General features: G+C 39.0%; 1 protein-coding gene across 4 annotated transcripts in view; it reads right to left on the bottom strand.

Moving 5' to 3' along the window:
• The window catches only part of ATP10B (ATPase phospholipid transporting 10B (putative)), a 160,420-nt gene that overhangs the window by 14,861 nt on the left and 131,711 nt on the right, over positions 1–13,848 (bottom strand). For 3 of the 4 annotated variants that reach the window (XM_063292465.1, XM_063292464.1, XM_063292466.1), the window contains 4 exons: positions 7,485–8,085; positions 6,717–6,823; positions 3,412–3,538; positions 828–1,012 (listed from right to left, as the gene is read on the bottom strand). In XM_063292465.1, the coding sequence (XP_063148535.1) occupies positions 828–1,012; positions 3,412–3,538; positions 6,717–6,823; positions 7,485–8,085 (1,020 nt within the window). Of the gene's footprint in view, positions 1–827; positions 1,013–3,411; positions 3,539–6,716; positions 6,824–7,484; positions 8,086–13,848 lie in introns of those variants that run through there. The other variant, XM_063292467.1, reaches the window with a different exon arrangement.

Raw genomic sequence — 13,848 nt, 5'->3', positions numbered from 1 at the left:
AGATCATGAGTTCTAGTCCCACCTTAGGCACAAAGCCAGCTGGGGGACCTTGGGCCAGTCACTCTTTCTCAGCCCTAGGAAGGAGGCAATGGCAAACCACTTCTGAAAAAAACTTGCCAAGAAAACTGCAGGGATTTGTCCAGGCGGTCTCCAAAAATTGGACACGATTGAACACATTAAAAAAAAAGTGCATATTGCAGATGAATCAAATAGTCTTTTAGCATTACATCACTGGTAACTGAAATATTATCCGGTAAGTAGGTTTACCAACTGTTTGTCATTTCAGAGAAGAATTACTTATTTAGTACTAAAGTTTAAAATGTCTAAATAAGAAACAATTTCTTTAAATAAGGAACAGATGGTAAACCTATGACTAAGCATCAAGCAAGCCTCAACAGATTGTGGAGACAAGGTTTTTTGCAAACTGCCTAAGGTACATGATGATATTAAAGTCAGTTTCTTAAAGTTTGTTGTTAGCACCCATAAGAACTCCCTTGGTTCTGAAGATGGTGATACAGTACTGCTTTCAAAGGCATGCGTAGAATCCAACAGTACATAAGCAGGCATTGGCTCATGCAGTGAGAATTCTCATCACTTCTGCCCATCACATCCCACACCCTACAAATCTAGTCAAACGTTGGAGCAGATTTTGAGAGCATATGGGAGGGGAGCTGCCTGGGGAGAGCAAACTGTTCTTTCACCCTTGGGGATACACCATTGGAGTCTGTCCTTTTTCCCTCACAATTCAGCCATGTACTGAAAGAGTTCTGCATGACAAATTATTTACATACAATGGCATATTCTCCCTGCTGGCCATCAGGACCTACCTTACTTTCTGTATTAATGGTAAAGACAGTGTCTCTTTGGTCTAGAAGTTTGCAAGAATAGGCAATGTTGATAGCTGTTTCCTGCTTATCTCCAGTTAGTACCCATGTCTGGATTCCAGCTTCTTTGAAGGCAGCAATGGTATCAGGCACTCCTTCTTGCAACCGGTCTTCAATCCCTGTTGCTCCTTATGAAAAGGAAATAATCAGTATTACGCCTTAATATGAATGGGCTTATGTCACAAATATTTCAGAGATAACAAAGTAACAAGAGTTCCAGCCTATGGATTTAGTGATAATTCTCAAATCTTTTAATTCACCAGATAAGCTATAGTGGAATAATAATAATAATAATAATTTATTAAATTTACATGCTGCCAGACTCCCAGCAACTCTGGGCAGTTTACAATTGTTAAAACATTGAAAAAGAAAGAACAAGATAAAAAACACAAAAACAGCACAAGACAAAAGAACAATGACCGCAAAGAAAACAAACCTGGAGGGGAAGGGGACATCAATTGTCCTCTCCAAAGGCCTGGATGAAGAGCCAGGTCTTTAAGGCCCTTTGAAAGCCCAGTAGGGTTGGAGCTGTTTGAATTTCCAGGTGAACCTCATTTCAGAGGACAGGCACTGCTACAGAGAAGGTGCACTTCTGGCATCCAGATAGATGGCACTGTTTCATCAACAGAACCTGTAGTGCACCAACCCTGCCAGACTGAACTGGCTGGACAGATACTATGGGAGACAGGCGGTCCCTCAAGTAACCAGGCCCTATGCCATTAATTAGGAATAATTAGGAAACAATTGCTATGTGACAAAACAACCCATGCCCCAAATTTAACTTCTAGTACGTTACACTTCACAACAGTCATGTTCAAGAGATTCTTCTTTAGGCACTTCGGCATATAAAGTAATTCTTTTTTTATTCCTACAATTGGCTTGTACAAAAAGGTTTGCGTGCCAAGAGCCTGTTCTGTTTGCAGCACAGGATTGGGATGCATTTATTATACACATAACTTGCACCATTGCTAGAGCAATGAGGCATAGGATTGCACAAGAACATTTGTTTTACCTTTCCATTATCATCTGGATGATGAGCTATATCCTTAAAGAGGCCAAAACTCATACAAGAATGAGAGAGAAACTAATGGAAAGCTGACCTATTTAATTGAAAGCCATTTACTAAACAGGTCATCATTGTTTCAGCACAAAAATTAGAAAATTACATTATATCCCCTAGCCTGAGATGTTCCAAAATTAAAATAAGTTGGCTAAATGAACACTGAAAATAATTACTGAAAGAGCAATAACATGTTTCCTACTGAGATCGATATACCATTATTGGAAATTTTAAGTATTATATATGGAATGCAAACTACTGTGTAACACCTGGATAGCTAAGCTGTGCACAGACAGTTGAGGGTTATAGGATTCCTGGATTGGTGCAGAGAGGCCTGGACTGCACTCCTGATCAAGCAAAATTGTCTACATCAGTGCTCAAAAGACATGGCATATAAGACGTAGATGCTGTAGTGTACACCTGAATGATGCCATTTCATGCTTTGGATTTCTGAGGTGCAACTGGCAGATTGATTGGCTACCCTTGACTCAGAACCAGGTAACCCTCACTTTAATCCTGTATAGAGAGACTGATTTACATGCTCACAGATAGGATGATAGAACTCTTCCTTCCACTGATTGCAAAGTCTATTTCATGTGTGGTCCAACTATATGATTAAGTCTTATATTAGTAGATGGGATACATTAATTGAAGAAACATTTCTTCTGAGTTGTAGTAAAATTTTGCAATTATGCATTTGCAAATGGATAGCAGGGATGTGTGCACAAATACACATAGGGTGCAGCAAGACTATAAAGTCTGGGGAGAAACTAGACCTTAGGCTCCCCACTTTGGATCTAAGATTAATTTATAATAATTTCTATGGAATCCTTTAAAATGCTTAATTCCCAAGAGATAAATAATAGTGACTGAAGTAGAATAATTGTTTTAAATAACTGGATCTCCACACTGTCGTATGCAGAATTAGAAAGATTAGAAAATGGAGATATCATGGCTTATTTGAGTGTGTATGTGTGTATATCTACATCTACATCTATATATTTATATATAGATACGTATTTATATATATCTATATTTATTCTTGGCAAGGTTTCTTATATATATATATATATGAGTTCTAGTCCTGCCTTAGGCCCAAAGCCAACTGCCTGACCTTGGGCCAGTCACTCTCTCTCAGCCCTAGGAAGGAGGCAATGGCAAACCACTTCTGAAACCTTGCCAGGAAAACTGCAGGAACTAGTCCAGGCAGTTGCCAGGAATCAACAATGACTTGAAGGCGTGTGCACACACACACAAACATATCTGTGTCTGTTACATGTCACTGTATAGTTTGTAAATGTATCATAGACAGCAATGATAATAATCCTTTCTTTACAAATGACACAAGTGAGAATTGTTTTAAATAATGACTCATTTCCAAGTAATTTTAGGACCAGATATAGGTCATTCATTAATAATCAACAATATCAGGTTAATTAGTATAGAAAGAATAATGCTTCAAGATACCTAATAAGGTGAGTTTGCTCTCCAGATATTGTGCTGCTTCCATTAATAGTTCATCTCTGTTGTCAATAGCTGTTTCTGCCTCATGACGAAAGTTGAGCCATTTCTGAAACTCGTCTTCACTGAAAACCTGCCATGGTGTAAATTCAACATGTTAGTGAAAATACTGAATCCTTGGGCTGGTGGAGATCAACATCTCTAACCTGATTCAGTCATTAGAACATTTGCTGTACCAACTGCAGTGCCAATACAGTATCACTCACCATGATAGGCTATGAATGTTAAGGTCGTGTTGCTTCAGAATTACAAATAGAGTCAGTTAGTAATTAATATTATTTTGACAATTGAGCACAAAGTAAATAGCATTACAAATACACCACCTGGTCCAATAGATTTTATGAAGTATTATGTCCTAAAAACTCAATAGTGTTGATTTTCAAGCAAATGTGGTTATGTTTTATTGTAGTAAGAATTCTGGGAAGACAGTGAAATTCTAGTGAACGTTTCTCTCAGCTAAAACCTTTTCAGTAGGGAAACTGTGTGACTTAAGAGACAAGCTACAGTTTGTGAATGCCAGTATCTGAGCTAACAGGCAAGAATTTGAAGCGTTATCCTTCCTCAGAGACTTCTATATGAGATGACATCCAAGGATTCCCAGTGGATAAAGCATAGGATGAGATTCTGTGCTTTGAATCATAATCAGAAAAAGTCTAAGAATGTGCTGCCTGAAATGAAGGCCCAGATGCCCTTGCAAAGTCCATGAACAAAAGACTAGAAATGGAATTATTTCAGCACTGATAATGGAACAGCACCCTCTATTACATCTGTGGGTTCCCACTCATGAATGGCATGCAAGTTAGGTTATATGGTATAGAAGAGCCTTTCTCAACCTTTTGACCCTGGAAGAACCCTTGAAATATTTTTCAGGCCCTGGGGAACCCCTGCACATTCAGGCTCAAATATAGGCCAGAAGTTACAAAATTATTATATCTGTTTCACATGTAGGCCTGCATATATGCGTTAACAGTGTTCTTAAACTAAAAATGAAGAATGAAACTTACCTCTTTAATGTGCAGTAGCCCAAATTTGAAATAATTTTTAACATAAATTGTGATCTCCCAGGGAACCCCTCGTGACCTCTTGTGGAAACCTAGGGCTCCACAGAACCCTGGTTGAGAAACCCTGGAATAGAGTGTTCTCCAAAACTCCACTGTTACTCACCACCCACATAATCTGTCACCTGGGGTTTCACCCTGTTTAATAACAAAGTCAATCCTAAGGTGCAGGAGTTCTGCCTGTGGGCATTTACATTCCATAGTAATGATATGAGCATAGCAATGACATTCCATAGCAATCAAACGAGCAAGAAAACCATAATTTATATGCCTGGAATAATAATAAAAAGCTTCCAATCTTAATTATATTAATGCAAACCAGGTATTTTGGATGCAGCAGACTCTTATTGGCTGAGTTTGTTATCACTTTGGTGGATGATCTGCATCAAGAACTAGATAGTGGAAATGTTCCTTTCGTTTTGCTGGAATGCTATACCACTTTAATAGTATTGATATTGATATTATTATATTATTTAATAATATTAATTATTAAAATGTCTCTGGGATAGGATGGGACTTGGAGACACTGGCGTATGGTGATATTGATCTTTCTAGAAGATGTGTTTTCAGAAGGTGATAATGGTGTTCCTCAGAATTCCATTTCCTCAATCACTCTATTTGAAATTTCTGGGAGGCTTATTCACATTTTTGACATCTGGTGCTGCCAAATCCTGGTGACATGTAATTTTGTATCTCTTTTCCACCTAAATCCAAGGAGGCTATTCAATACCCTCTACTTTCAGTAAAGGATTGCATGAGGGAAAAACAAATGGAAGCACAATCCAGATAAGACAGAGTTGCTCCTGGTCTACAGACAGATTGGGGATCAAGGATTCCATCTGTCTGGAAGGAACTGCATTTCCTTGTACTCACAATTTCGCCGTGAGTGCATTTTGCACAGCTATAGCTAGTATGCCAACTGAACCTATTCCTGGAGATGTTAGATGATGATACATGTCTTCATTATATCATATAGGGGCAGCTGTTAACACAATCTCTATGAACTAACCTTGAAAATGGTTCAGAAACTTTGATTGGCATCAAATGCCGCAGGCGGGCAATTGACCTTCAGTTTTAGTGGGCACATCTCCCTTATTGCAACAGTGTTATTGATTTCCACGCTGTTTCTGGCTGCAGTTCAAAGTGCTAGTTATCCCCTATAAAGCCTTCCACAATGTGGGACCAGGCTATTTGAAAGAAAAAAAAATCTCCCATATGACCTTACTCAGGATTTAAGATCCGTAGGAGAAGTTCTTCTTTCTGTTCTGCCGTTATCAGAGGCAATCTGGCAGGAATGCAAGAGATGCCTGTTCCAAAAATTCTGGAGCGCCCTGCTATGGGAAGTCAGCTTTGTTCCATCTTTAACATCCTTCCACTGTCAGACTAAAATGAGCATAGATGTTTGATTTTCCAGCTGCTCTAATAGCAAACTCCTGCATATTTTTCCTTCTGGAAATGTCTTTTAACTTCTCGTGCATTCCACACTTGTTGGCCACCTTGTGCATACAGTAAGAAGGCAAATTCTCAATCTAATAAATAAAATGATGGCTTTGGAATTAAAGGCAACCCACTTCTGCAGATAAGCTGCTGCATGTCTTAAGGGTCATGATGACTGTCTTCCTGCTGTTTCTTTCTCCTATCAGGTAAGGGTTCCAAAATGAAAGCATTTTTTTCAATATTTCAAGTTAATACTCAATGTTACTGAGAACAGTATCATCTAAACACATTTCCCTTTTTCTCGATCATCAGCCAAAGATTGTAATCCAAATGTCATTTTCTCTGCAGCACTCCAGAAATGTCTATGTAGGCTTTGATGCATCTTCTAAAATAAAGCAGGAAAAAGCTGTAGGTTGTAATTTACGCTATGATTAATCAGCCTAGCTGGAATACCAAATGTTACAAGAAATAACAGAGAAGTTCTATTTGATTGAAAATGTTTCTGATATCCCAAAGTTAGTAACAATGAGGATGGCATCAGGAAGAACACATGTCAAAAGGCTGGATTAGAGTTTTGCTCTTCTTCAGTTTCATTTTAAGATGATTCAGATGAGGGAGGTAAGAGGAATAAGAAATTAATCTAGATAACAAAGCATTTTCCCATCAGGGAGCTGACTCAACTCGTCAATACAAGCCATTTACAGAAGTGGCTGTCATTCTTATGGCTATTATTACCATTAAAAAAAAAAGAATTACCTTCTTTGCTATGCATAGAGTTCTCAGACCATCACGTGCATACAAATCTAAATGTTTTTGTGTTTGTGTTCTTACTCTTCTTATCCTTTTTTTCATGGCACTACTAGCTGTGAAACAAAAAGAAAATCTGCTGATTCTAGCTACTGATTTATCAAATGCTTAAGTGCCCTTCTGCTGCATAACACCAAGACATTTTTCTGAGGCACAATACCTGTGGGCATTTTCCCCTCTTTCCTGTCAAGACTTAAACATTACCCACACATGATACCTGACTCTCTCTGCTTTGCACATGCACAGAGACAACTTGCTCTTTATTAATTATATTTAACCTGGGCAAATGATGGCTTTTAAGGTGCGGTTGAACTCATAGCATTTTTCACCACTGGGCATCTTAGCTAGGGCTGCTGAGAGTAGTAGCCTCAAAGCTCTGCAGGCCATGGGGTTCCCTACCCCTTCCCTGGAATGTGATTACTATGATTAATAGCTTACTGTTAATTACCAGTTTGTATCTCTTCTCCTATTAGACAATCACAATGCACTTTTCTTACCATTTTAATGTAGTGCTCATAAAAACAAATTAATGTAGGCTTTCTGCAAATCTTAATTAGTCTGTTCAATATTCCTAGTCCTTTCTAATTATATAAACCAACATCCCTGCTCTGATTTGCACTACAGAGTTTTCTAGGACTACTGTTTCTGCTGCAGACTGAAAGAGATATTGTCCAACAACCCAAGCTATGCCTTCTTGGCAGTTCAATAGCTTTGTACCTCTGGTAGGGTCTTCCAATAGATCCATTATGGCAGAGTCTGCCCCTTTGGTATAGACTATGATTTCTTTGGTGAGAGGATGCCTCACTACCACCGACATCCTTTTCCTGGTGGAATCAAATCCCAGTGTGAACAAGAGGTCAAAGGTCAGGAGAGTCCCTTCTGGCAGCCTCACAGTCACTTGTTCAGCAGTCCTGGAAACTAATGTAAACTGGTAGGCATGGGCTGCATGGACTAGAGCCGCTTCATCTGGGCTTTCCGCCTCATAACAAAATTCTTCCTGTAAAGGCCTGTGGTCTCTGCCTGCAAAGCTCCTCTCATTTAGAGAGGGATCTGAAGCCCCACAGAGGTCATTCTCACTGAAGGACTCCCTTCTAAGGCTCTCATCATCTGTTAAGCTGGAACAGCTTTGGGTAGGACATTCATCTTTCATTTTTGATTCAGCAGAGACAGTGCTGCTCTCTGTGTTAATGCTCTCCCCTAAGTCTGAACTTGATTGAACTGATGTCTGGCTGAGGCTTGCCAACTTCAGCCGCTGGAACAGCTGGTGAATTTTCTCCAGGGAGAGTCCTGACTGCTTCATCAGTGATGGAGTCATAACCTTAAGAGAAAAGAGGGAATTGGAATTGGGATTAATTAAAACAAACTTTGTGCTGCATAGCTAATATGAAATTGGACCATTTCACATTAATAGAGGAAACATTAAAAAGAAGTATGTGCCAAGTACTGCCTTTACTTAAACCGAGGGGCTCATTAAGTAGACATCTAGATTAGGGGAATTTTTGTTGGCTTGCTTAGTAAAGGTAAAGGTTTCCCTTGACATTAAGTCCAGTCGTGTCCAACTCTAGGGGGCGGTGTTCATCTCCGTTTCAAAGCCAAAGAGCCGGCGTTTGTCCGTAGACACTTCCGTGGTCATGTGGCCGGCATGACTAAATGGAGCGCCGTTACCTGCCCGCTGAAGCGGTACCTATTAATCTACTCACATTGGCTTGTTTTCGAACTGCTAGGTTGGCTTGCTTAAGTAGATAAAAATCAAAGCTCTGCATCAACTGTATAGGAACCGAGATACTTATAAAGCCATTAAAGAATTCTGCCTAGGATTTTTATTTTTATTATTTATTTATTTAATAAATTTATTCACTGCCCATCTCTCCCCAATGGGGGGACTCTGGGTGGCTTGCAATAAAACAAGATTAAAATATAAAACCATTACAATTACAAAATAAAATAAAAATATAAATATAATAAAATCTACATGGTGAAGAGATCTTAATCAGACCTTCAGTGTGGTAGGTCCTTCTGAATCACTTCATGGTGCTAGCCATCCCCAGGTTAATTATTTGCCCTCCCATTCCAAGCCTGCCTACAAAACCAGGTCTTTAATCTTTTGAGGAAGTCTAGGAGCAAGGGGGCTTGTCTCACCTCTGGGGGAAGGATGTTCCAAAGGGTGGGAGCTACAGCAGAGAAGGCACGTTTCTGAGACCCCACTAGATGGAATTCTTTTATAGATGGGGCCCATAACATGCCCTTCCTGCATGACCGGATGGGGCAGGTCAATGTAATAGGGATGAGATGGTCCCTCAGATATCCTGGTCCCATGCCATGTAGGGCTTTAAAGGTGATAACCAACACCTTGAATTGGACCCGGAAGCAAACTGGGACCCAGTGCAGCTCACGCAACAAAGGTGTTATGTGTGCAAATCTTGGAGCACCCAAGATTGTCTGTGCGGCCGCATTCTGGACCAGCTGTAGCTTCCGGATATTCTTCAAGGGTAGCCCCATGTACAGCATGTTATAGTAATCTATATGGGAAATGACCAGGGCATGAGTGACTGTTCGGAGGGCCTCTCGGTCCAGGAAAGGGCGTAACAGGCGCACAACACGAAGTTGCTCAAAGGCCCTCCTGGCCAAAACTGCCACCTGCTCTTCGAGCAGGAGTCGTGAGTCCAAGAGGACCCCCAAGTTACGCACCGGATCTGTCTGGGGCAGCGCAACCCCATCCAGCACTAAAGATGACAAGTTTCTGGCACACAAGGCACCATTAATCCACAGCCACTCCGTCTTGCTAGGGTTCAGCTGGAGCCTGTTGTTCCCCATCCAGGCCCCCACAGCCCCCAGACACTCAGAAAGGGTGGTCATGGCATCACTTACTTCACCCAGGATGGAGATATACAATTGAGTATCATCAGCATACTGATGATACCTCATCCCATGGTGACGAACGATCTCACCCAGCGGTTTCATGTAGATGTTAAAAAGGAGAGGGGAGATTACTGATCCCTGCGGCACCCCACAAAGAAGGGGCCATGGGGCTGATCTCTCCTCCCCTATCAACACCAACTGGGACCGGCCCTGGAGGAAGGAGGCAAACCAGCGCAAGACTACACCACCCACCCCCAACTCCCTGAGCCGACCCAAAAGGATATCATGGTCAATGGTATCGAAAGCCGCTGAGAGGTTAAGAAGAGCCAGGATGGATGTACTCCCTCCATCCCGCTCCTGCCAGAGATCATCCATAAGTGCGACCAATGCAGTCTCTGTCCCATAACCGGGTCTGAAACCTGACTGAAAGGGGTCTAGATAATCCGTTTCATCCAGGATCCTCTGGCGCTGCAACGCCACCACTTTCTCAACCACTTTCCTCCAAAATAAAATAATAAAATCTAATACAAACTAAACTTAAAGAAAGAAAAGAGAATAGAGAGAAGGAGTAAAAAGTTAAGGAAAAAGGAAGAAAAAAGAAAGAAGAAAAAAGAAAAGTAAGAATATAATAAAGAAAGTGAAAAATATATAAAGTAATGACTTCCAACCTTCATCACAACAAGTATAAACAAATTTGGTAACTCTTCACCCACTCTAAAGTTACAAAGATTTATCTCCTCTTCCCATATTCCATCTTTTATCTATAAACAAATCCATAAAGCATCATCTTTTCAGTCCTGGTGTCAGCAGAAAGTCCATAAAGGGTAACCAGAAGTAACAACATATCATTTTAACCTTGATCAGATAAACCAAATTTATATTCCTTCCTTTTACTTCTAACAGTCTTAATCTTTAGTTAGTTCAAATATTGTTGTAGGATTTTATTTCTCTTCACTTCTTCTTTGTCCCATCACAAAGAGTTTTTCAAAGCTTTAACAAGCCTCTTTTGTAAATCCAGTAGGAAAAAAAATTATCCAGGTCACTCTCTGGTTTGTCATTTGTATTTCCCTTTTAAAATTTAAAACCTCAGCCAATTTCTTTTGTAGATCCAGTGAAACATGCTTCTCTAAATCATTCTCTTGGCCTGTCAGTTGTAAATCCACTTTCAATAATATTTCTATCTAGTCAAATAAAACATGTTCTACACCTGAAATTTATTCAATAAAATCTTTTGGACATAGTCTATCCATAGAAGCAGGCATCATTACTGGCATTGTTGATATTGTGGCTACTATTTTCTGATTCTTCTCTTCAAAAGTCTCCTTCAGTATTTTTATTGACAACGTTTTGCACCATCTTCTGCCTACTAACAAAATTAGAGCTATCAAGCAAATAATTTTCAGTCAAAAGAACTTCCAACTTTTGACTGGTTACTCAATTACTTACCCAATTAAATTGATATAATTAGAAGTGCTTTCTCTGATGATTCTATTTGGGAAGGTAGCTCATAACATGTGCCTCCAGCACCCATTGTACTGGTTAGTACAGAGTGGATGGGACTGACAGTTCTGGATACCCTTTGTGTGTTTTAAGTTCTTGAGGTGGTTTAAGGGGAAAAGTGAGTGCCTTAAGCCTCAGAAAAATCCTCAACTCCCAAATAATTGTGCCTTTTTTTTCTGGTCTGTGGTGGTTAAGTGACTAAAAGGGTTCCTTAAACATCTGCATGGTTTACGACACTAATTTTGCCTCTTAACCAGCTCCCCCTATATGCTTGCATACACAAAGGGGGTTAAGAAGTCTTGGTCTTGCCTGCTATGATGATGTAACAACATTATTGGCTGTGCCCTTTGTGGATCTTAGTTTGGGCAAGAAAGCATGCTGTGGTTCCAGGCTGAAAAATGATGCCTCCTCATGTTCTACATGAAAATGATGTCTTTTCGTATTGTGTAGGAAGACAGAATTTAAAAAGAAAATGAAGCTCCCATTCATTGAAAGGGCAGAATTAATTACAGATAGAGATGTATGAGTCAACCCATTTTTAGTCCATGTCAGCTTCACATTTTTCATTTGGGTATTCCATCCAGTTTCTATGTAAGTTTATGGAGGCGATTATTTAAAAAAACTGCAAGAAAATTTCTCTATATTTTATCATAAAATATGATGAAGTGGACCAAACAACATTCTCAGGCTTCTCCTATCCATGAGTAGCATCTTGCTAATACTGTAGAATCAAAGAGCTGTTTATTCCTGATGTTCCAAAATTCCTTTTATTGGGTTACACTGAGCTGGAAGTTTAGCATGTGTGGGATAGTGGAGGGAGAAAGCTGAGCTCTATATTTCTTTGTTCAACCAAGAGGACTGTTCAACCAAGAGTGCATAAAATAATAGTTCTGCAAAAGAAGTGACTTGCAGGATGGGATGCATATAAAAATGCAATAAGAAGGTGAGGGAATTTTTAGAGAAAATTAAAGAGGAATTGGAGAAGTTTCAAATGGAGGTGTCAGATGAGACTATACGTCAGCAGGTGCAACAGGAAACTAAAAGGGATGATACTGAACTAGGCACTACAGATTTTCTGTTTGACTTTTCTAAAATTTTGGCTTGTTTATGGATTATAAATGCTTAATGTGGAATATAAATGGAGCAAATGCTCCTCAAAAGAGATTTTTTTTCATTATTTGAAAAAATTAAAATAAGATATAATTTGCCTACAAGAGAAACATATTAGCAAAAAGGACATAAAATATTTGATTTATAAAAATTTAGGTAACTAATTTATTTCAGCAGAAACTAAAGAAAAATGAGTTGTTTTGTATATAAATCCCCAACTTAAACCAGAACTTGTATTGACTAATGACCATGGTAGATCTGTTGGGGTGGAAGTTAATTTGTATGGGACTAAGACTGTGATATTGGGAATTTATGCCCCACATGATGATAGAAAGACCCAGTTTGGTCTAATGGTAAAGGCACTGGGCTAGAAACTGGGAAACTGTGAGTTCTAGTCCCACTTTAGGCATGAAAGTTGGCTGGGTGACCTTGGGCTAGTCACTTTCTCTCAGCCCAGCTCACCTCGGAGGGTGGTTGTTGTGGGGAAAATAGGAGGAGGAAAGAGTATTAGATATGTTTGCCGCCTTGAGTTATTTACAAAACAATAATAAAGATGGGATTAAAAAAATCTAAAAAAAATAGTACTGTTCTATAAAGGACTTCTGGAGAGACTAATAGGTTTCTCTTATGAGAATTGGTGTTTGATGGGGGATTGGAATGGAGTGATCTCCCCACATCTGGATAGAACTTCTGAGAAAAGTATTAAGATCACTCAAGGCAAATTTCCAAAAGTTTTCTTTGATCTGAAGGACAGTTTAGGGCTTGTGGACAGATGGAAACAGAAAAATGGGAATTCAGGAGAGTATACCTACTTTTCTGAGAAACAAAGATCCTTTTCAATAATAGATATGATATGAATTTTGAAGAATTTGACTACTAAGGTTTCTAAAGTAGAGATATTATCAAATACTTCTTCAGATCATAATCTTGTGAGTTTGGTTTATAAAAGGAAGTCCAGTTCTTTTAGATGGAGACTAAATTAAATGTTGTTACAGAAAGAAGCAATAGTGGAGGATTGTAAAAAGAAATTAAAATAATTCTTTGAAAATAATTTAAACAAAGATACTGATTTAAGAATGGTTTGGGACACAAGTAAAACCTTTATCAGAAGTTCTTTCATACAACATAATAGTGAACTCCAAAAGAAGAGGCAAGCGAAAAAAAGCTATTTTGGATGAGATAAAGAGAAAAAGAAGAATTAAAGAAATTTTCAGAGAAGATAAGTATTTCTCAACAAATTAAGCTTTTACAATGACAGTTATCTATGTTAACAGTAAGACAAATGGAAATAAAAATGAACGATGTAAAGCAACCCCCCCCCCAAAAAAAACATTGAATTTGCAAACAAACCAGGGAAATGGTTGGCATGTAAAGTAGGAAAAGAAAAAGAAAAAGAAAAGCAAGTTATATTAAAACTACAAGAGGGAGACACTGTATTAAGGGATAGAGTGGCCAGGCAAAAAGCATTTCATCAATATTATTCTAACTTGTATAAAGCAAGTGACATCTCTCTAGAGAAAATAGATGAATACCTAAAGAAACAAAATTTACCGAGGCTTACAGAGGAACAGAAACAGATGATGAATGGACCTATAACAATAAGGGAAGTTTC

This window comes from Candoia aspera, chromosome 2 (assembly GCF_035149785.1).
Source record: "Candoia aspera isolate rCanAsp1 chromosome 2, rCanAsp1.hap2, whole genome shotgun sequence".
NCBI classification, from domain to species: Eukaryota; Metazoa; Chordata; class Lepidosauria; order Squamata; family Boidae; genus Candoia; species Candoia aspera.
Note: the sequence above shows the minus strand (reverse complement) of the source record. Positions and strands in the feature narration are given on the sequence as shown.